General features: G+C 44.5%; 1 protein-coding gene across 10 annotated transcripts in view; it reads left to right on the forward strand.

Moving 5' to 3' along the window:
* RNF8 (ring finger protein 8) overlaps positions 1-24,467 on the forward strand; it is a 51,780-nt gene that overhangs the window by 14,298 nt on the left and 13,015 nt on the right. For 5 of the 10 annotated variants that reach the window (XM_082732281.1, XM_082732275.1, XM_082732277.1 and 2 more), the window contains 5 exons: positions 772-1,512; positions 3,774-3,836; positions 6,260-6,349; positions 8,416-8,523; positions 10,694-10,898. In XM_082732281.1, coding sequence (XP_082588407.1) covers positions 772-1,512; positions 3,774-3,836; positions 6,260-6,349; positions 8,416-8,523; positions 10,694-10,898 — 1,207 coding nt within the window. Of the gene's footprint in view, positions 1-771; positions 1,513-3,773; positions 3,837-6,259; positions 6,350-8,415; positions 8,524-10,693; positions 10,899-17,177; positions 17,666-24,467 lie in introns of those variants that run through there. The other 5 variants (XM_082732283.1, XM_082732276.1, XM_082732284.1 and 2 more) reach the window with 5 other exon arrangements.

Raw genomic sequence — 24,467 nt, forward strand, 5'->3', positions numbered from 1 at the left:
GTATTATTTCATTTATTCCTCACAGAGTAGTATGAGTTAGGAATTAAACTATCCCTGTTTTGCAGACAAACCGGAACATGGAGGTTAAGTAAATCACTGAAGGCCAGGCAACTTATAAAGCCAAGGTACATTTGGGCTGTGAACTCAAGTCTGTCTGGGCCAGAGCACCAGCTCTTAGCCACTGTGCTGTGTTCCCCAGTGGACCCCTGGTGCTGTTAATTGGGTTAGATCCCACCTGTAGTTTGACCCCAGTACGAGGTACCGATACATTCTTTTTAGGTTTATATGTACTGGAAGGTGCTTTGCTCATTCACCAATGTGTTGTGGGGGCCACATTCAGAGACCGTGCTTGTGTGACTTTCCTGGCTAAACCTACTTTTTGAACCTCATTGTTAGATGCTGCTTCCTTCGCTAATAGCCATTTTTCCAGTCTTGGGCCATCGCCCCCACTTTAGGTCAATAGGAACTATTCAATTGCGGTTTCTTTTAATGCTGCTGCATTTATTTGAGTAATTCATTGGCCAGTAATAAGGTGATTCCTGCCTGTTGTACGAGCAGTTCTCTATGGAGACATGAATGTGAAATGTAGGTAAAAAGCCAAAGCTGTTTGAAGAATGCTGCTTCTAAGGGTGATGGTTTATGAACCTTTCCTATTTGTTCTCAAGGGTTTACCTTCTGAAAAGGCAGAAGGTTTTACAGCAGCAGGAGAGAAATTCCGTTAAGAGGAGGAAAATCATGAAGCTTACTTCGTCTTTCTTTCCCTTTCTCCAGAGTCTGAATGGTGTTTGGCTGAACAGAGAACGTTTAGAACCTTTAAAGGTCTATTCTATCCATAAGGGAGACCACATCCAGCTCGGAGTACCTCTGGAGAATAAGGAGAATGCAGAGTATGAATATGAAGTTACTGAAGAAGACTGGGAGAGGATGTATCCTTGTCTTGCCCCAAAGAATGACCAGATGACAGGAAAAAATAGGGGATTGAGAACTAAAAGGAAATTCAGTTTGGATGAATTAGAGGGTCCTGGAGCTGAAGGCCCCTCAAATTTGAAATCCAAAATAAGTAAAGTGTCTTACGAACCTGGTCAACCAGTGAAGTCTCATGGGAAAGGTGAAGTGGCCAGTCAACCCGCTGAATATTTGGATCCTAAGTTGACTTCTGTTGAGCCAAGTGAGAAGACCACAGAGGCTCATGTTTACCCTGGTTCTGCAAAAGTCATAGAGCTTCATCATAAGAAGCAGAAAGCCTCAAACCCTTCAGTATCTCAGAGCAGCTTGGAGCTGTTCAAGGTGACCATGTCCAGGATTCTGAAACTGAAAACACAAATGCAGGAAAAACAGGTAGCTGTCCTGAAGGTGAAAAAGCAAACCCAAAAGGGGAACTCAAAGAAAATTGTGAAAATGGAGCAGGAGCTACAGGACTTACAGTCCCAGCTGTGTGCAGAGCAGGCCCAGCAACAGGCCAGAGTGGAGCAGTTAGAGAAGACTTTCCAGGAAGAGGAACAGCATCTCCAGGTACCACACAGGAGGAAAGGACCTGCCCGTGCTCCTCAGGGATGGGCAGGCTCTTGGTGAGCCTCTGGCCATAGCTCTCTGTTTCTGGGTCAGGGACCACGTCCTGAGTGCCAGGGACAGGAGATGGAATGGGAACTAAAGACTCTGAGATGGGAAAAGGGGTTGGAGTGAAATGTTATGGCTTCAGTATGATGGTCAAGAGCCAGAGCTTGGGTGCCGTGTTGGGGTAAGGTGGCTGGCAGAGCCATCCAGGACATAACTGATCTCAGGATATAAAGCTGAGACCCCTGATAACTGAGGCAAGTTCAGAGAGAGGTTGGATGAAGTTCAGGGTGCCACAGAACCACAGTGCACTTCAGATCATTATGAATTATTTTTCTTTGCTTTTCAAAGCCAACCATATAGCCCCAAGACAGCGATGGGTCGGGCATACCCAGTTGTACCTGGCAACTTACTAGCTCTGATGGTTAGTTAACACTGTAGCTAACCTAGGAAGCTAGAAAGGCAGAAAATGTTTTTGTTTCTATCCTGAGCAGGGGACAGGTATACTATGACTCAGTTGCTGAGCTGAGTGATAAGCCACCTTCCCCAGTGCCTTTAGGGGCAAGGTAGAATAATGACTGTCTTAGCTGTGTCAGAGTAAGACCAAATGTGTCCCCATCCCTGAGTCATTTGCTTAGATTGCAAGCTCTTGCACAAAGCTCCTAGGCTAGAGCTGATCCTGGTCCCTGCTCAAAATGTCAGTTCCCGTCTGGCAAGAAGCATACATTTACTCCCACCTACTTGTTCAGGTAATACTGAATGTCAAGAATTCTCCATTGTTGACTTAGAAATATAAAGGACCAATCAGGATTGAAGTGGATAAGCTTTTCTGTTTTGTTTACTTTGCTCAGGACAAGGAACAACCAGTAGTATTGGCTTATTTCTGAACAATTTATAAGTTTCCTCCTAATCTCTGCTGTCTCCTTGAACTGGTAGCATGAGCGAAGGCCATGGATTAAACAGGTCTCTCTGAGGGTATGCAGTACTTGCTTATGTGTACTTTTTTGCTTCCCTTACCAGCCTGGACTAGTTTTTGAAGTCAGTAAAGGGAGTTCGTCTTTACATATTTAGTGTATGACACCTTCACCAGAGCAGAACCCTCTTTAAAAGCTAATATGTTCGGGAACAAGAGTTATTATTAATTAATATTTGTGACTGCTTTGATCATCCTTCAGGTGTCGGTATAAAATTTTTTTCTGTATCAAAATAGTAAAGGGAGAAAGGACTGGCTTAGAGAATTTCTAGGGTATTTGAGGGTCATATATAAATAGTTCATGGTGAAATATATCTAGTCCTTTGTTTATGAGCTGCATTTCCCTCTCCCACCAATTCCTAAGGATTTATTCTACTCCTACTACTTGTTCAGAAACTCATTTAACTGTAGCTGCTTCACACAGATTTTTATATTTACTTATTTATTTATTTTTGGAGCACTTACATTGCTTGGTGTACGATACTTGGACTTCAGGTGTTTATAAAGACGCTTAATAAATGGTTTTTGCCATTAATAAATCTTGTTGAAGAGATGAGATATATTATACACATAAAATAATCAGGACAGTTTTAAGTCAATATATATTTAAATTAGAGAATAATTTCCAGTTGGCATATTAAATGGGTAGGTAATTCTTAAAGTAAAGAGGGAAGGGTGCAGAGGTCTTGTACAAGGTGCTGGACACAGGGAAACAATGATGTGGAAGGCATCCACATCAGAAGGGGCCAATGGAGAAAACAGAGCATAATTTGCAGCAAGGAGGCGAAACAGTTTATGGGATAGAAGTGGTGGAGACTCACACCAAGAGACAGGGCAGCCAGAATAGAGGGAAGAAGCGTGGCAGAACTTGTTAGTGTCAACCTAGGGGTTCATATCTGAGTTTAGATATTTGGTGGCTTCGAAGCTCTCAGTTTACGTCTTTCTGGGATTCACGGTGTTAGCCTGCCAAGGAGACTCAGTATTACCCCGGGGGTTCTCTCCAGAGCAACCTGAGTGGTAGCTTGAAGGTGACAGCTCTGAGGTGTGCGGTCTATGGGTAGTTCGCACTGCTCAAAGCCCCTACTGCCAACCGCTGGAAGTAAAACGGGAGATTCTCCACCTGCTCCCTGCCCCCTATTGTTTCCAGATGTTCACAGAAGCCAGACTGCTCTGCTTATTGCTAGATTTTGTTTCTTTTATCCTCCTCCCTGTAGGGAAGCCTTCCATTTTGTTTTTGGCTTTGCAGGGTTTGGAGAAGGAGCAAGGAGAAGAGGACCTGAAGCAACAACTGGCCCAGGCTCTGCAGGAGGTAACTCGTCTCTTGCCACTGTACTGAGATTATAGTGGGCTGGGGCTTCCCATGGCCACTGGCTGCCTCCTCTGCTTAGCACACACCTCCATAGCATCTCCAGTGTGCAGACAGAGCAGCTACTCACACTGTCAGGTCGGAGATTTGGCCTCATAGACATGCCAGACCTCAGCATGAAAACTTACATCTTAATCTGAGCAGGTGTTGCTCTAGTGAAGATGGGACAGAGCCTATAGCAATTAGGAGGCTCTGAGGGGGAAGTGGCTGCACTTCCAGAAAGGTGAGGGCAGCAGAGGGGAATTTCAAGCTATGACTTTGCCGCCAGGGCCTGCAAGGGCCTTTATTACCTCCCTGTTCCTGAGCTGAAGCCATCCAGAAACCATTCAAGAATGTTCCAATTAAGCGTTTTAGGTCAGGTTGAGAGAGGAGTTTAACAGTCAGGAAAACATAGCGATTTACTGAAAGGGCAAGGCTCACAGGAATAAAATTCCCCTCAAAGATTGCCAGTAATTTATTTCATGTAACTTGACTATCACCTAATAATTTTTTTAGAAGCTCTTTTGCATCTTTTAAACCTGCTTTACCTTCTGTCCTTTATGTTTATATGATCAGTAGTTTGATGCAAGTTTTGTCGAAGATTAGTGGGATAGTTCAAATCTCCTTGAGAATAGTGAGCAACTGCATTAGAATTTGTTTAGGAGAATTTATCCTTATGTTCTTTTATTGCATATCTGACTCCCAACTTTCTTAGAGAGCTAACAGCCTTGTATTATTGTTAAGCTTTGAGGGAATGCCTGCCTTGATTTCCCTAAGGGTGTGCAAATAGCCTTGAAAAGAATTGGGTGAAAATTCAGTCTTTTGGGAATTTTATTTTCTAAGGTTGTTTATTTTCTAAGGTGGGAAATTTAGTAATGCCTCATTTAGGCATTATTAAATTGTATTGTGATATTGTTTTGGTATTGACTGAGTAAGGAAATGAGTAAGGTTCTGCCACTTGGAAATCCCCAAGGGATCTTTGACCACCTTGTACCCACAACTCCTCACCCTCTCCTGAGAGATAGGAAAACATTTAGCATGAGGTACTTGGCTTGTTTCTATTCATTAGACTAAAATGGGATACTTTGAGGTCATGGTTTATAACAGCATGCCTAGAGACATACCACTCTCTCAACTGAAGCAGTGGTTGTTTTGGTCCACCCTGTGAGTCCCTCTGTAGTAATTCTTTTTTATGTATTAGGCAGTTACAAAAACTTGCATTTACATAGAGCTTTAAAAATTTTCCCAAATGCTTTCATACCTGTTATTTTCTTTTTCTTCACACTGATGTAGGAGGGGTACCTGTTGTCCCATTTTAGGCACATACATGTAATCAGTGGTCAAGATGACTACCCGGGCCTTCCGATATAACTGCTTTTTGTGGGAAGACCACACATTTTAAAGTTTGTTTCTTGAGTAATATCTTTTCAGAAATACTTAGCTTTTCCATCTTTTTTTTTCTTTAAAGAAACAGATTTTTTTTTAAATATTTAATTTATTTATTTGACAGACAGAGATGAGTAGGCAAAGATACAGGCAGAGAGAGAGTGGGAAGCAGGCTCCCTGCTGAGCAGAGAGTCCAATGTGGGGCTCGATCCCTGGACCCTGGGATCATGACCTGAGCCAAAGGCAGAGGCTTTAACTCACTGAGCCACCCAGGCGTCCCTCCACGTTTTAAAAGAAAGGATTTGAGAGAGGAGAATTAAAGTGCAAGCTATACGTAAGCATGAGGGTGCTCAGAAATTTTCATAGAGGTAGAATCTCTTGACATTCAGTGTAGGCAGTTAGTCACAGTGATTGAGCTGTTAGCTCTTGAGTGTGCCAGCTTCCAGAAGAAACGGACAGGGTTCAGCCAGCACTGCCTTACAAGCACGTAGTATGTGATTTGTAGAATAAATAGGTTAAAGGGCTTTTTTATTTTCAACAAAAATGATAATCTAGAAATTCCAGTTCTCTCTAATTCTTAAAAGCCCCTCCCAGTGCTGGATAGCCTCTGATTACTTTATCAGCTCTTGAACACTGGTTCTCAGAATCACTTGGGTGGCTTTTTAAAAAAAATGCACATTCCTGGGCCCCCAGCCAAACCTACAGAATCAGACTCTCTGGAAGGCAGTTTAAATTCTTTAGTTGATTTGGATGGCCATTGAGGTTGGGTTACTCCCAGAGGGATTAATGGATTTGAAGACCTCCCTCCCTACCTGCCCCCTTCCCTGAAGAAGACCAGCAGGTAAGTGGGCTGTCCTGAAGGAACAAAGGCATTCTTAAAATTGCTAATCCATTGATACCTTGAACCAAAGCTGCTGATGGAGAGAGCAGGCTCATGTGTGGCTAAAAGGAAAGTTGCAGTGTAAGCTCATCTTGATCGTGTATCTGCTGTGTTTCTGCAGCATCGGGCTCTAATGGAAGAACTAAATCGCAGCAAGAAGGACTTTGAAGCAATCATTCAAGCCAAGAACAAAGAATTGGAACAGACCAAGGTACTAGAAAGAAGATGAAGGTTTAGAATTTGGTTAGTACGTGCAACTCAGCATTTTCAACAGTGCAAGGTTGCTCTGGTGAATGAAGAGAGAGATTATGGTGGTTCCTTGCCTCAGGGGAAATAATCCGTAAAATTATTCAGGCCTGTGGAAGGGTCTGCCTGATGTTTTTTTCCTTCCCTCATTTAGAAGCGAAACACTGGGAATGAGACTCATCCTGCAGTCTCGTCCTTTGGCTGTGGTGGTAGATGCTCCTTCAGAATGTTTCGTTGACACAGGCTAAGGGGTGATACAGTCAAGAAACAGTTCGTCCTGATGCCTGTAGGTCATTATTTCCCACATCACATCAGTGGGATTCTTAAATTAGGGGGTTTTGTTTGTTTGTTTGTTTTTATAAGATTTTATTTGTTTATTTGACAGAGATCACAAGTAGGCAGAGAAGCAAGCAGAGAGGAAGGGGGAAGCAGGCTCCCTGCCAAGCAGAGCGCCTGATGTGGAGCTCAATCTCAGGACCCTGGGATCATGACCCGAGCCAAAGGCAGAGGCTTTAACCCACTGAGCCAACCAGGCGCCCCTAAATTAGGGGTTCTAAACTCAGGTGCTCACCAGGGAAGACTGAAAGTAGAAGTGAGTGAAGTGACCTATGTGCAGGCTCCGCAGTAGGGAGTTGTGAGGACAGAGGCACACCAGCAAGGGGCACTCTCCACCCTTCTTGCCCACCTCTGTCCCCAAGAGGCAGCTCTTCTCTGCTGCAGCCAGTTGTTGCCATCCAGAAACGCAGGCCCACTGTTGTCAGAGCTTCTGACTTCTCCACAAAAGATGGAAATCCAAATGTTTATGTGAATTGTTTCAATTTTAAATATTAGCAACAAATTCAAGGCTTTTTTGTTGTATTTTTTAATACCATGAGGGCCAAACTAAACAAATCTGCCCCCTAGATCCAGTCCACAGGCCAGCAGTTTGGAGCCTTTGACCTGAACTTAATGTCTGAGGTTTACTGCATCTCTCAGCCCACCACCCTTCCCCACAGACAGACCTGGAGCAGAGTACGGAAAAGAGGAGACTAAACTTTCATTTGGTTTGAAATCCTTATCCTCTGTTTAAATCACATAGTACCTTCTTTCATAACTTCCAAAACCCACATCTTTTAAACCTAGCAATTTTTAAGTTTTCAGGGAACTTGACTCTAGTTAAAATGAGTCCAGATCCTTCTCTGCCCTAGGCAGTGTAACAGTCTTTACTCTGATTAGAAGTGACAGTAAAAGATGAAAGACTAATCAGTTATTCAGATATACCCTAAATGGCCTTACCTTTGTCTTCAGGGGCTCTTGACACTTCCAGCTTAGGGGATAAGGAGCTGACTTAAATAAATGTTTGCTTTAAGAGAACATACCTAGGATCCTTCCCAAAAAGTGTGTCCACAGCAGGGTCTGACCTCTTGGTGAAAACAGAAGGAAATTGGACTGCAGACCTTTGTAGGAGGAGGGGTGACAAGCATCATAAAGCTTGGATCCCGAAGATCCAGGAAGAGGCCCTCTTTCAGCCTCTTGCGTCCATGGAGTATAAGTATTATCCTCATTTTGTAGAAGAGGCAGCTGCAAGGAACACAGGGGACCTTATAAACTAATTTAGGCTTCCTGCCTCTATGGACTGTTTTTCATGTCTGTTTTTGTGTCCAATGAATTCTTGGATGCTTGGGATGATTTTATATCACCCCTAAACTGCTGTTAGTTATAGGATACTTAATGCCTCATTCTAATCTTGGGTGGTCAGTGGGGTGAGTATGCTATCTTCTGTTAGTTCTGGGAAAGGAGACAGAACCTACAATGCAAATACACAAAAAGTGGAGAGAGGAAAGAAAGGCAGACAGTGCCCTTTATTAGAGAGCAGTAGTGAGAAACCGTAACTCCCAGGGAAAGGGTTTCATTCTCCTATTGCTGCACCAGGTTGAATATTTTACTTGGATTCCCAAATCCTATTCCACTTAACACTCCTCCCTGTCCTGTTGTGCATTCTTGTTGGTTCCCCCAAGTGACAGGTGGGGTTGGGGTTGTGTGTCTTTACAGGAAGAGAAGGAGAAGGTGCAGGCACAGAAGGAAGAAGTGCTTAGCCACGTGAATGACGTGCTAGAGAATGAGCTCCAGTGTATTATTTGCTCCGAATACTTCATTGAGGTAATGACAAGCAGTGGCTCGTGTCTTCTTGTTCCTCTCAACCCTGAACAGAGCCTCAGCTGCACAGGTTCTGCTACAGGGAAACATTCTGAAGAGATTTTTATTCTAGGAATCTATTGTAGTTATTTGACCTGAAAGTGACCTCGAGAGGTGGCCATATCTCGTTTGTTTTTTGTGGTCTTCTTTACCTTTACTGATCTTTTTATTTCGTCCGTTGTTGAGTGTTTATTTGGTACAATCGCTATTTTTAGCTGCAATAAAGCCTTTATTTCTTTGTTGTTGGAAGAAAATGGGGCCACATGGCATTAGATTTTTGAAGTATCCGAGTAAAGCTGCTCAACAAAGCTTCTCTTTACTCTGAATGGGTGCAGAGCTGAGAGTGGGTGGGTAGTGCAGCCTTCAACAGGGTGGTAAATGTCACTGACGTGTGGTCACTTTGGGAATTCAGCAGCCAAGTGGAACATATTTCAGGGACACTCTGAGGCTCCCTATGAAAACAAAAACATCTAGGTTTCCATTTGTTATTATGTTGTATTTTTGCATTGACTTTATTTGTCACAAATTCTATCATTTGTGACCAGTTCATCTTACACCACTCATCTTAAAGTCAAGTTGTTAAAGGACAATGCTTTCCAGACTTCTTTAGAAAGGAGAGTGTAGGCACACGCTCCTTCCTTCTCTCTGGTAGTCTATAGGGAGGGTGAGCGTATTAGCCTCCTGGGAAGGGCAGGTCTGTTTCTTTTGCTTGGATCCAGTTTGACTTGGGGTCATCGTTTCCACCATAGTTTCTAGTCATTTGATTGCCTACTTTGGAGAGACTCAGTGTGGCTTTGACAGGGCTCTTCTAGAGGAAGGCAAGGGAAGGGGCGTTGGGCTGGGTGATGAGTTACCCCACCCGGACATCTGCACAGACGTAGAAGAGACAAACAACCTGACCCGTCCCTTGTTTACCATAGACTGCCTGACCTTTTCACAGTCACCTCGTAAAGTCAGTGTTGAAAAGAGGTTTTATGTTAATCAGACAGGTTTTGAAGCCTGTTTGCGAGGATTTATCTCATATAGTTAACAAAATATCTCCTAGTTGGCTTTCTGTGCTAGATTTGGCATTTGAAAAATGCGTGATTTCTGGTTATTTTCTATCCTAAAAGCAGGAATGAAGACTTTAGAGCCTCAGAAAAACTTGTATCTTAAGAGATGTATATAAACAAGTGTAATGAAGAGGACGGTTTATATTTTCAGAAGTGAAAAGGGCCCTGGCAGAAATCTGACCATTGGAGTGACTTGGAGGAGTTCCTCAGCTTTAGACTCCCTTCTGCTTTTTCTCCTCTCACAGACTTAGTTACTTAAGGGTTCATTTTCAGTCACTGTCCATGAACCCATTACATTTTTTCCATTTTTTTAGTTTCTTTTTCCCCCCAGCCTTTTTAATTGTCTTTATACATATGTTTTCTTTTTGTTTCTCTCTCTCTCTTTTTTTTTAAGATTTTATTTATTTATTTGACAGACAGAGATCACAAGTAGGTAGAGAGGCAGGCAGAGAGAGGAGGAGGTAGGCTCCCCACCGAGCAGAGAGCCCAATACAGGGCTCCATGTGGGGCTCGATCCCAGGACCCTGGGATCATAACCTGAGCTGAAGGCAGAGGCTTTAACCCACTGAGCCACCTAGGCACCCCGTCTTTTTTGTTTCTTTTGAGTATAGATGATGCTCCTACTGTTCTATATACTGAGTATTCAGAATGTGCTCCCCATTGTCTATTAAAATTGAAGCTCTGATTCACCATCAGCAGGTTATACATCTGTTTTCCATGAGAGAATTAGTGATGTATGTAGACCAAACATTCACACGCGTTCTAGTCCTACTTGTGTCCAGTGACGTTTGTTTTCAAGGTAGCTAAGCCGCGTTAGCAGTGTCATCTGAGTTGGTGGAACAAGACAGACCAATCAGCCTATATCTATGAACTTACCTTTGAGAAAGAAGCTGAACAATCTGACTTAAAATTTCCCATCCTCAAGAACAAGTCTAATACCATCTGTAAGCCCTCTAGATGGAATTAGGGTTAAATTTCCATTTGGCGTTGGAAATGAACTCCTGTGCTAGATTTGTGATCACAACAGCCCTGGAAAAGTAAGCATGATGGTTCTGATGTGTGTGTTTGCATTCCCTTTATAGGCTGTCACCTTGAACTGTGCCCACAGTTTCTGCTCTTACTGTATCAATGAGTGGATGAAGCGGAAGGTAGAATGCCCCATTTGTCGGAAGGACATCAAGTCCAAAACCCACTCCCTGGTTCTGGATAATTGCATTAATAAGATGGTAGATAATCTGAGCTCAGAAGTGAAAGAACGACGAATTGTCCTCATTAGGGAACGAAAAGGTAAGTGGGTATGAATAAGAAGGTGAGTTCCCTCAACAGAAGACTGACAAACTTAAGCAGGTTTTTTTGGTTTGGGAAGAGAGATAAATGATTCTTAAGCTAAAGAAGAGGAGGGAGAAATGGGAAAAAAGAGAGTTAAAGGTAATGAACATTGTAGAAAGAGTTGAGGGAGAATGGACTTGCCTATTTGAGTAGTAAGAAAGGGGGAGACTTAATTGTATGTACCTTGGTTATGGGTGTGGATGGAAAACACAAGGTCAGAAGGCTTATTGTACTGATCACTAGATGGTGCTGTTGTCCAAGACAGTTCAGTTGCTGTCTAAGTGTTGGCAAAAACCTTGGATTGGGTACACAGTTATCAACAGGAGATGAACAAGTCAGATTGGCAAATTGGAGAATGCTTGGTGAGAATACATGTTTTATAGTAAATCATAGCTTAATTACACAAATTGGATATGATGTCAGATTAGATAAATTTAATCTTTGGGAATTCTAATATGTTTACCAGCTCCCGTTTCCCAGTTGGAGAGAATTTGGATAAAGAGATTGGGGAAATGGGTGGGTGAATTCCCCTAATGAGCCATACTTCCTTGGTGAATATCCACTTATTCAACTAAGTGATCCCATCTCCCTTGGAGCTTGCTGTGTTGTGGGTTGCAGAGCCCCTCCACCTGAGACTTAAATGTTTTTGTGGCAAAAGATGCACCCTGGGGCAAGGCATTAGGAAGCTAATGGAGAGGAAAAAGGATTGGTTATCGGCCAGGGGTGAGAGCTCACAGAAGCAGGGTGGATCCAGTCTCTCTAATAATCCAGCACAGCACTACCTTGTGGGAGAGCATCAGAGCCAAGGTGCTGTGATGTCAGTCGGCTGCACATAAAGGCCAAGCAGAGAAGAAGACCCAGAAGCTCACTGCCCTTACAGGAGCTCCCCACCACCACCCGGCCATTGGTAACCCAGACTCATATGTGTCTCTGAATGTACCTGTCTCTAAGTCCAGAGAAACTTAAGCCCTAAAAGCCATGCTGCTAAGAGCAGGATCTGTCTGCTACTTCCTTCCTGCTAGCCCTTCAGTGGATGTCGGCCACTTTGAGTAAGGCCAGGAATCTGCCACTAAAATACAGGCATTTGTTCTGTGACCCTGGCACTTGGCTGGTCAGCCAAAGCCGAGGCAGCAAGCCTATGCAGAGCCAGGTGAAGTAGCTGCTGAGCGGGAAGTGGCCTTGAGCCTCTTCTACCAAGGAAGGCATTCTGACCTGTGGAAGGCTGGGACAGCCCTCAGGTGGTTCTTTGGAACCCAAGTGTTTTCCATTGACAGCTATGTGCTCATAGATTTTGTCAGTTTGGGCCCTCCCAGATCTTTTACCTCACAGGAGCCATTAGATTCTGGAAGAATCCCGTTGCTTTTCCCCTCACTTCTCACTCTGTCAACAGTTATAGGAACAGTACACACCACACAGGACTAAAAAGATACAGCATTGTTGCAGCTCCCACAGCACTCAGTCTGTGGAGAAGGGAGAAAGGCAGGGAGGCAGTGGGACGAGTTCCAGGCCAGGGTGCTGAGACACTGCAGAGGAGCAGGCGGTCAGTTTGGCCTGGGCAGGTGGAGGTACAGTAGGAAGCTTCATGGAAGTACCATTTGAACAGTCTCAAGGTTCCCAAGGCTGGTGCTTCCCAAGCAGAGGCTGCAGTGCAAATGAAGTGTCGAGGCAAGAGAAGCATTGCAGTGTTCCTAGCAGTGCCTCCTTGTGGCCCATAGGTAACAGAATGGCCACGTGGTGCCAGAGCAACGTGAGGACGGCCACCGACTTGGGAAGTGTTCCGCTGAGGTGTGGTAAATGCCTTCTGCGAGGGGCAATGACCCGGGACCTAGATTTAACTGTCAGCCTTCCAGCTGGAGTGTGCTGGAGCAGGGCATGAGGAACATGCACGTACTTTCTTCTCTGAGCCCACTAACTGGGTTTCTTCTCATGTGCACGAGTGCCATAGATGGCTTCATGCAGCACTGGAAAGGGAAGGAAGAGCCCCGTGTCCTAAGTTCACCTCTGACTCTCCTCACACAGAGTTACAACTGCAGAAGAAATCACATCAGACCCCCCCCCCCTTCTCCCTCCAGAGGCTACAGAGGGTGCCTCTATGCCTTTTTGGTAACCCTTGGAGCCTATTCATGAGCTAAAGCGGACTCCCCGCCATGCTTCCTAGTGGGAGGGGCGCTGACACTGGTCTCTATTTCCGTGGTTATCGCAGCAATTGCGGTTCTGAGGAGTTCTCCACAGAGACAGAAGGTTCTGAGTCCTGATTTAGGGAAACATGTGCCAGAGCCATCAAGAGCTCCACTGGTCTACAGTATGAGGTTTAGAGGAAATTCCCAGTTCAAATACCGACTTTCCTTGCCAATTGAAAGCTGCTTTAATCCCCAGTGCATGGGAATTTTTAAAAAGGACCTGACTTAGAATCTGGGAACCAGGATTGGCAGGCCTTAATTGTCAGAGTTCAGATACCACCAAAGGGCTGTTTGCCTCCCGAGCAGGAGTTGCTCTTACCACAGATTCGGGGAGGAGAAACCCTTCTGTCTGTGGCAGTGTGGGGTGCTAATTCCACCAGGAGCAGCCCCACTCTAGGCCTTCCTGGCTGGTGGTTGTCTTGTAGTTCCATATCCCCATGGGAGGATTGATGCCACATGACTGATGAGCCACTGACCCTCATAAACTCTGTGAGGCCCGATTATACAGAGGAGAGGAGGAGAAGGCTTGGAGACCAGATCCTGTGTTAGAAAAAGGATGCTCTGGAGGTGGGGCAGATAACAGACATCTAGTAAGTGCTTGTCACATGAATAACTGTGGCTCTCTGGGATTTTGACATGAAATTTTCTGAAGGGAAGACATTTTTTGACATTCCCTGCAGAGGATCTCCCTCCGGAGCTGGTGAGGTGCTGGAGCAGAGTCTTCTGTCAGCTACGCCCCCTCTTCTGTTTGTTCTGTTCTCATTAAATGTTGGTTGGTTGACAGAGTGTTAACATTCTCACTTTTAGCTTTCCCTAGCAGTTTCTTTGGGTTGTAGTCAGAAAAGAAGAAAGCAGATTACCTAGAAATAAAATTGTTGGTCCTTTAGAAGAGTGATTTTCAGTCCAGGGGCTTTTTCAAGCTACATTCCCTGGCTCCCTTGATACTATTACATTGAACCAAGGCTACTGGTGGGAGCATGCTGTGGCCTTTAGGTATGCTGAGGTGAGAAGAAAGGTTTATGAACCACAGCTTTCCTGAATCTGTGACACAGAGACCCTTGTAGTGGTTGAGGGTCTCTAGGGAGATAGACTCAGGTCAGACCACAGGGCCTGTGTCTCTTGCCAGTTTCCTGTGGGCTCTGAGGAGAGTGATCTAGACATGGGACAGGAGAAACTGGCAGTCATCTAAGAGAGTATCTGCCTGCCTAGCTGCAAGGTTTTCCTTGATGATGCCCATCACCCTCTGCTGAAAGACAGAGCCTCATAAAGGAGTATGTGGGCATGGCCGCAGTAATGGTATCTGACAAGCTGAGCTCATCCACAGAGCATACTTATTAGCAAGTACTTTGAATCCACCCAGCCTTGCCCCTAGACAGTCTGAAGGGTCATACGCATCAAGTCAGCATACCTGCCCAGCACAGGACAGTTCATCTAGGGGAAAATGGCTCTCAGCAAGGTAGCCACGGGCTGGGGTGTCCACAGGCATGCACGCAAATAGTTCCTAACACTTATTTTTGACTTTTTTGACTTTTAAAGATTCTTCCTTTGCAAAATTATCATGGAATAGAAAATTAGTAGACTTGTTCCTAGAAACAGTTTTGTATTTTTCCATCACCACCTCCCATTTTTTCCCCTTATTTTTCCTTTCCTTCTCTTTTTTTGTCTATGGTCCTTCCTTTCCTTCTTCCTTGATGGGCGTCTCCCCCATCACCCTTGTGGCATCTCAGATGCATAGTTGGAAACGACAAGGGCAGCACAGGAACTGTCTCCCCAGTGGGGGAGGGGACCATGATTGGAGTAGAGGTCAGCTGTGGGATTAATTGCCATGTGTGGAGTAGCAGCCCATGATGGCCTAGAACTTCAGATTGCTTGCTGAGACTAGAGTCCTTTAGACTTTTTTTTTTAGATTTTATTTATTTATTTGAGAGAGAATGTACACATGCGCACAAGTGGAGCAAGGGCATTAGGACAGAAACCCAAGCAGACTCCGTGCTGAATGTAGAGCCTGAGGCACAGAGCTTGAGGCAGAGGTCCATCCCACCACCCTGAGATCACAATCTGAGTGGAAATCAAGAGTTGGATGCTGGACCAACTGAGCCTCCCAGGCGCCCCTTTTGTCTTCTTAATGATAAAATAGAGTTATTTTGGTTCTCTAAAAAAATGGATTCTCCCTTCCCGAGCATGTAACTTTATGATTTCCTTTACAGACATACACTTTCAGGAACTTCTTATTATAGAAGACCACCTGTGTAAATACAGAGGAGTGTTATTAACCAAAGCAGATTTTCCTCGAGAGTTTCTTGGTTTCTACACTTAATTCTAGATGAACACAGAGCATTTTTAGATCTCCATGAACTAATCTCAGAGAGTGGCTGGGGTCACTGACTATGCTTCTTCCTCCCTCCCCCCATAGAATGTCATAGAATTAGGTGCATCATCGTTGAGGCTTCTCTGCACCAGCTGGATATATATCCTGCCCAACTGCCTGCCACTGTGATTTTTAAGAAATCTGATGAGACCAGACATGCTCCTATTCCTGGCTAAGACATCTGCTTGAATTGCTTTCTGCTTTCCTACTCTGGAGAGTTTGGACCCCTTTTACCCTTGTCCCATGAAACCTGAATCAGAACCAACCACAAAGAGTATCTCTTCCTTGATTCCTATCATCTGGGCCTTTCCTTCTCAGTTCTTACTAAGTGCCAGGTGTTGGGGATAAAAGTAAGCAGGGCATCAGAGGAAAAACTGCCTTTTGGATATAGCAGGAGTGTGGGACATTGATGACTTTATCTGGTACAAGTTTGGGGTGACTGGTGGGGTGAGAAGCTAGTTTGCCATGAATTGGAGAATGAGTGTGAGGTTAGGAAGTAAAGTAAGATAGACAAGTTCCTCAAGAAATTTGGCTACCACTAAGACATAGGGACATCACGAAGAGAAGGCCATAGCTGGAGGAGGAGGTGGAATAAGAGGAAGTTTTTGTTTTGTTTTTTGATTTTGAAGACACCGAGAGATCTGAGTGTGTTTAGTTGCTGAGCCTGTGGAGGAGGAGCTGCTGGGAAATTGAGATAGTGGGTAGGGCCAGATTCTTTGGAAATCAGGAGAGGGCAGGACAGGGAATGCATAGAACAGATGGGGGAATTAGTGTCTAAAAGTGGGAGGGTACATCCTGTTATCTAGAGAGAAGGGTTTAATGTGGGAGGGTGGGCAAGGCGATTTGCTTGAGGAGAGTCAAGAGAATTTCTTTCTTGTGGCTTTTTTTATTTTTTGGTGTGCTACTAGGTGAAGCCTTAGCTGCAAGGGAGACTCGCTTAGCTCTCTCAGCTCTCCAAGGCTGCCCATAAGTGGAGAAGGGTAGGATTTTATAATCCTGTCGGTCCTCCTACCAAGTGTTCAGGACCTCAATCTCAGGGAACAGGACAGTCTCTTTGGTAGCTTTATTGTGCTCTTAGGCTGGGATCCCTGCTTCCCCGGATTGAGGAAGCAGAAACAGTACATAGCAGTAAATTATCCCTCCTACTCCTCCCTTTTCTCCTGTCCTTGCCTAGTGCTATGTATATAATTCCTTCGCTATGTATATAATTCCTTCGTCCTTCAACAGTGTGCTTTGAGGGCCAGCTTTGTGCCAAGTGCTGCTATAGTTTCCAGGAATAGAAAGAGAAGCGAAAATCTAGTAAGTTAGATGTGATTAGTGCTACAAGAAAAAGCAAGGGATCAGAGAGCGATCATTGCCATTTTTGGTAGGGTAGTCATGGAAGGTGGCAGAGAGAAGGCAGTACTGGAGTAAGGCCTTGGAGGCAGTGGCCACAGGAAGGGGGAACACTTTTGAGGGGGGGTAGTGGAGGAGCAGCGAGGCAGCCAGTGTAACCACAGTGGAGCACACCATGGTGGCGAGGAGGGTAGCACAGAAGGACCTCAGGGTCCTTCATGGGCCTTGAACTCATAATACTCTGGGAGAGATGAGGAGCAGGCTCTGAACAGCATGACATGAGGATGGCAGCAGGGAGGCCAGGCCAGAGAAATACAGGCTTCTCCTTTAATTCTCTTTTCTTTCTCTTCCAAGCCAAGAGACTCTCCTGAAGACCACGCTCCAGGGGCGTTCAAGGGATTGCCAGGCAATGGGAGCTTGGGATGGTCTGGAGGATTATCTGTGGCCAGGTCTTGGGCTGCTCTGAGATAGAGCATGGGACGGAGCCACGTGGGACAGAGACAGTTAGGAAGTCCTCCTCATGAGCCTCCATTTTGGCCGGCCACACTGCCACCGCTCTCTGAGGCCATGCTGGTACTCCCCGCGAGGGCTGCTTCCGGGTACTTGATAGACTGCTTCACTGTGTGTTGAATGGGTTATGTATTTCTGTTCTGCTTTTTAAATTTATTGTTTTTGTTATCATTTGGGTACCTCAGAAGCACGTCAGTTGACATTTGTTTTGGACAGGTTGGGTGTAACCCCTACGGCTGCCCCTAAAAGCCAAGGCAGCCTCTCTTGGAGAGGATGGCCTACCTCTTTGTAAAAACAAGATGTCATTTCCTGGAAATAAAATGTAAAGCCTATCAGTTGCTCAGCTGGGCTTTGGTGTATTTATCTTCTTCCCTTCCAGCTCCCACATAGTCTCACAAGTAAACATGACAGCTCATAAATTGCAACCAAGAAAGTGTCGGTATCAGATGATAGACTGAAGTGAATGTCAGCCTAAGAACCAAGCTCAAGATCATGGCCATAGCAGATGGGCTCTGTTACGGCCCTGACTGTTTTTCCTTTTCATTCCAGAGGTAGGTCACTGCTTACTTGGTTTTAGGACCAGGTGGCTTCCCCTTTCTCAGCTGGGATTCAGGAAGTTGTTCCTGAATCTATTTTATTTATTAATTTATTTAGTAAACTCTATACCCAGTGTGGGGCTCAAACTAAAACACTGAGTTCAAAAGTCATACGTTCCACTAATGGAGGCAGCCAAGTGCCCCCAAATCTCTTTTAGCCAGTGTCAGAAATCAAGGGCAATGGTTTTATGATAATGTAATTTTATTTATTTATTTATTCATTCATTTGTTTGTTTGTTTATTTGACAGAGACACAGAGAGAGGGAACACATGTAGGGGGAAGGGAGTGGGAGAGGGAGAAGCAGGCTTCCTGCCAAGCAGAGAGCCCAACATGGGGCTTGATCCCAGGATTCTAGGATCATGACATGAGCCAAAGGCAGACGATTAATGACTGAACCACCAGGCACCCCTGAATATTCTGTTTTTAAAAGACAAACCAAAAGCTAGCCCAAACTTTTGCATTATTTTGCTACAGGATGTTTTTTCCCTGGAAAGATATCTGATATTAAACATCATCTGCATTTTGCTTGCCTAGAAAAATACATGGTAACTTTTCTGCCTACAGCACCAAACCACAGTGTAGCAGAGCCCCACCACTGTGTAGTCTGACTCTAATTAAAGGCATGTTCTCTACAATGGGGCTCTAAGAAACTGTTTCTGATTCTGTTTCTGATTCTGATTTATTACACAGATGAATGCAGCCAGCCTGCTTTGTGAAGTGCTTTGCAGTGAGTGGCAGGTGTCCCATATATATCTGATTCTGTTAACCTAGAAGGGGCTTACTCTACCTCTAGGCATGCAATCAGACCGTGCCCAGGCGGGGGACTTTACCCTCTGTGGTTTTGATAGCTGGATACTTGTCATCTGCTTCTCCAATTGGAACACTGTTTTTACAGAAAGCCCTAAGACCCCTTGTTATCTATCTCCAGCTCTTCTCTCTCACAACTGTTTCCTCTGAGCGACTATCCAGGTAGTCACCACAGCTGCCAGAGTACCTGGGATGGGCAGTTTTCTCCAGCTTCCTGTTTGCTTTTACATTCTGACTCTGGATAGAAGCTCCCTGCTTCATATCTAAGGGCAACCTAGAAATTAGGGATGCCCTAAATGTTCTCAACAACACATTTTAGGCCTCTAAAGAAGTCTAACAATTAACTATATTTGACACAGAAATTAAGAGAAGGAACATCTAACTTGCACTGTGGTCCTAACCTCAGAACCTCCGAAAGTAGAGAATCATGTAATCACTTCCAGTCTTATTAATGGGTGCAGGTCCTCATTTGAGCAGAATGCTGCCACTGGTAACAGTAGGCCAAGGGTTTGTTATTCTGAAGTTAAACTTCCCACTTGGTCAATTCTTTAAGCTTTTTCTATAAATGGGAGCTGAGGCAGTATGAGTAGGGAGCTTCTGGGGAGAAGATGGGCCTTGTATTAGTGATTTCATCAATTTAGAAGAACATACAAATCCCAGGAGAGGGTTGGGTCTGTAGTAGCTGCTCCATATCTACATGCTGTATTTCTCTTGTCTGTACCACCCAGGAGCAGTGTACCCACTAGGAGTTACCAGAGCTCACTACTTTAATCTCCATGTGTATTTCCTGCTTGTGTTTCCTTACCAAATTCTAAAGCAGATCCCCACCTCAGATCTAATTTCCAGACCCACTGTCTCCACTACACATTTCCCTTTGGCTTCTGTGAATGATTTAATCTGGTGTAACTTTTTTGTCAGACAGTGGCCATTTGAATTCTGGATGTTTCCAGTAGATTCAGTAATAGTTATTGAATACCCATTTTTTGACTAGGTCCTGCTCTAGGTGTTTGGGGTATGGCACAAAAAAAGCTGCTGTGAGCCTACAGTCTGTTCTAGGAGGGGTCAAAAGTTTCCCAGAAAGGCTTTACTACATTCCTGTGGGAGGGGTTTAACAGTGCTGCCTATGGAGCTAGCATATGGGATGTGTCTTGACATTCCTCAGACGTCAGACTGGATCCACTCCAAGATATAAAGCTGAAATTTCATACCTTCAGGACCTCGGTCGCCAGAGTGTTTTCCATCCATTTGCCTCCCCTTAAGATGTAGCTCTCTCCCTGCTTTAGCCAGGGGCCGTCAAGAACATCTCTGAGGCAAGTTTGGCCCTCCCAGCATGGGAGGCAGGCCCAGAAGACCCCCTCAGAACTGTATGAGACCATCATAGCCCTATGTAGGCAGTCACCTAGGTGACCACTGAGGGAGCTTCAAGGTGACAGGACCTCAGCCCAGGTAGGCACACCCAAATGTGTCTGAAGTAAGTATTGACACCACACTGAGCCTGGAGATGGGTGAGACCAGGCAGATTTCTAGGACATGTGCCTTTGTGAGTTTATGCCTAGCTGTGAGGACTCTCCCGACCTATGACTCTTCTCAGCTCCTTACCTAGGCCTCTCCCAGTGGTGCCCTGACTCACAAGAGCTCATTGTGTGTGTCTCTTCCTAATTCTACCTTCAGTGAGGCCATGTTGGTAGTTTGAAATCAGTCATGGTGAGATTATTTACATCATGGAAATATGGCAAAATGCCACAAATTGGAGCCCCCTCTGACCCCACAAGGATAGCCAGTTAAACATTTATCAGATGTCAGATGTCAGATATCACTGGCGTCTCCCCACACGGTTCCTAAGGCCTTCTCACCCTGGGTCTTCCCAGTTCTCATGAAAAAGCCACTAGTCAGGCCAAGAATGCTATCTCCTTCCTGGCAGTCTGGAATTGCTCCAGGATGGCAGTGGTGTCCCTGCAGAGGCAGAGCAGCCCTCCCCACAACTCTAGGCCACACTTAGTCACCGTTGGAACCATGGACACTTTCAGAATATCCAGTTTTTCAAGCTTCTTTTGACCATCAGTCCCATAAACACTGGGGCTAGACCTAATCTTGGAAGCCTAGAGAGAAGGCAGATGCCATGCCACACCCTGCATCCCCACTTGATCAGCGACCTGAGTTCTCATAGTCATTAGAAAAAAAAAAAGAAAAAGTAATAGTACTAGGAGTCAAGAGAGCACAGGCACAGACTAAGGGGCATAGAAGTCTTCCTAGAGCATTAGACATCTAAGACCTGAAGGACAACTAGTGGTCACCAGGTTAAGGATGAGGAGAAAGTAGGGTGAGGGAGGGGAGAAGGAAGTATTCTGGGTAGAGATAAGTGGAAAGCCATGAAGGTGAAAGAGAGCATGGCCTCCTTGAAGAAGTGAAAGGGATTCTGTGTGAATGGATTGTAAAGTTTCTAAAAGAAAAGTAATAGTATTAGTTAATGATAGATAAGTAACATTGTTACCAGCACTTTAAAAGAATTAACTCTTGTTAATTCAACCATTATAATTCCATTTTGTTGAGATGAGAAAATGGAGGTCATGAGAGATCAAGTCACTTGCCCAAGGGGACACACATTGGTGGAAGTGAAAATGTAGCTGCCAAAGTGACCAGTCCCTAGTATGGAGTTAGGGCCTTATTCTAAGAACAGCGACCAATCATTGGAGGTTAGAATTGGGGAGTGACATTTTCCTCTGTTTGGGGAAGATCAATCTGGTTGCTGTGTGGTGGGTAGGTTAGATAGAGATGGGAAAACAAAGGATCCAGGGAGGCCACTTAAGCAATTCCAGTAATCCAAGCAAGAGGTTAGATATCCTGAGTTAAGTAAGGCATTAGCAGTGGGGATGGGGAGAAGTGAAGAATTTCACAGATATTTAGCAGGTATGTTGAGCAAGACTTCTGACTGATTGGATATGGGGATGAGGGAGAGGCTAGAGTTAGGGTGGTGACTCGGTTTCTGCCTTGGACAATGATCTCTGTGAGATTATTCACTGAAGTAACTTAGGAAGAGGAAAATGTTTGGGGAAACATATTGGTCAAGCATGAATTTCTGTGTGGGGATTGTTGAGTTTGATAATGCCCCAAAGAAAATTGCATGGTGTGAATCCCTATGCGTGCTAATTAGTATGCTCCCCTCCACAGTCCACACACATTTTAGTTTTTCCAGATAGTCTTCTGGACATCATCTTCCATAGCAATGGCTAGAAATAAAGTAGTCCTAGATAGCTGCTTTTAGGAATTCAACTGTTAGCAGGTGGATTTGAGAATTTACCATGATGCCCAAAGGCAATCAGTGTGCCACATGATATCAGACCTACATCCATTCCAACATGCACTAAGTTGGCTGTCAAGATAAATAATTCGCAAACTGGGAGAGCATAAGTGCTGGAGCAGAAGAGCTGTTGATTCAAGATCTTTCATGCAAGGGTGGAAAAATCCATGTGTGAAGTGCACTCAAGTAAGCGTTGTAGTTGACACTTGCGATTAAAAGAAGTGCCCTATCAAGCGATTGTATGAAATTGCTATCCACATCAGGCAGGACATGAGACAGCTACTGCTTGGGGATGGAGGAATTGTCTCACAAGGGCTTTGAGACTTCTCCACCTAGAGCTGGGAGCTCAGAGGTGACACCTGGACTGGTGATACAAATGTGTACAGATAGTGCCAGGAATTATAAGGGAGAATAAAATCCCCCAGGGAGAGGAGGCTGAAGGAAAAATGTCCCAAACAGAACACCGAAGACCAGTGATACAGAAGGGGAGCCACCTGCAAAGACCAAGTAAGGGTAGTAGGCAAACAGTAGGAGAAATAAGTGGTGGTATATCTCAGAGGCAAATGTGACAGTTAATTTTATGTGTCAACTTGATTGGGTCATGAGATGCCAGACATTTGGTCAGACACTATTCTGGGTGTCTGTGAGGGTGTTTCCGGATGAATTTAACATTTGAATCTGTCGACTGAGAAAAGCAGATTGCCCTCCCCTATGTGGGAGTCCCCATCAAGTTAGTGAGAGGCCTGAATAGAATAAAAGGCTGACCCTCTGTTAAGTAAGTGGGAGGTTCCTCCTGCTGGACTTCCTTGAGTTGGATGTGTTTTTTTTTTTTCCCCCATCTTTGGACTCAGACTGAAACATGTACCCTTCCTGGGTCGCTAGCCTGTAGGCCTTCATCTGGAATTACACCATCGGTTCTCCCGAGTCTCCAGTCGCCAACTACAGATCCTGGAGTTTGTTAGCCTCCATAATCACATGAGCTATTTCCTTATACTAAGTCTTCTTTCTTTCTTCTTTTCTATCTATCTATCTATCTACCTACCTACCTACCTACCTACCTATATCATATTGGTTCTATCACTCTGGAGAACACTGACTCATACAGCAAGGGAACATTTCAGGAATTAGGGAGTGGTTAACAGAGCTGAAGCTTGCTGTTTGATCAAGTAAGACAAGAACTAAAAATATCAATGGGATTAGCATCCGGGATTTCATTGGAAGAGCTGTTTTAGTGACATGTGGGGGCAAAACAACCATTTGCTCTGCATTAGGAAGGGTGTGAAAAATAAGGACTTGTTATATTTCAGAAGGGGAGAAGAAAAAAATAGAATATAGTTGGAGAGGAAAGTCTGAAAATATGGTAGAGAGAGGTTGAGGGCTTTTCCTACTGATAGTTTGATTTATTCTATTGAAGTTGGAAAGGATCTTTTCCAACTGGAAGGCAGAGCATTGGGATTGGACAGGGGAAGAAGATGAAGGTTTGAAATAGCTGCTGCAGAGAATAGGAGAGAGACCTCACGAGGGAAACACAGAATGATTGCTGGGTTGCATGGGGGCATGGTGACAACGGGGGTCGTGAAATGTCTTGTGACACCAGTAGGTACTTTTGTGTGGTTCTCCTGGCATGGCTCAGCTCTGTCTGGAGAAAATGGAGCTGCGTGGATCCAGGGTTGAGATTTTGATAAGAGGGTGCAATGGGGATGAAGAGGGGATGACGTAATAACCTTGGATTCAAGGCTGGTTCTAGTGGAAAATGAAGACATCGTGGAGGTGGTAAGTAGGAAATAGATAAGTTCAGAGCCTGGGGTAGATAATCTGTAGAGTCAACAAATTGGATCTGAAGGAGAGAGCTAGAAGTCAGAGAACTGATGTGTAGATTTAGTATGTAAGGGCAGGAACAGTTCTATAACCAAACATGGTTGTCCTCATTCCAAATAAAATGATGAGCTTTGCCCTATGAGTACTCTCCTTTATGGAAATAATCTTGGATGTTTTTCTTATATATATTATGTACTTTTATTTATATAATAAATTAATATTACTATTGTATTTCTATAATAAATTAATAATTTAATTTAACAAATTTATAATTTGTTCCATAGAAATTAATAGAAGAGGGGTGCCTGGGTGGCTTAGTCATTAAGCGTCTGCCTTCGGCTCAGGACATGATCACAGGGTCCTGGGATTGAGCCTAGCGTCGGGCTCTGTGGGAAGCCTGCTTCTCCCTCTACTTCTCCCTGTGCTTGTGTTCCCTCTCTCATTGTGTCTCTCTCTGTGAAACAAATAAATAAAATCTTTAAGAAATTTGTATAAGAACAAGTAATTCTAGAATTTGAATGGGACCACAAAAGACCCCAAATAGCCAAAGCAGTCTTGAAGAAGAACAAAACTGGAGGTATCACAATCCCAGATTTCAAGTTATATTACAAAGC

Source organism: Mustela nivalis (assembly GCF_964662115.1).
Source record: "Mustela nivalis genome assembly, chromosome: 5".
NCBI classification, from domain to species: domain Eukaryota; kingdom Metazoa; phylum Chordata; class Mammalia; order Carnivora; family Mustelidae; genus Mustela; species Mustela nivalis.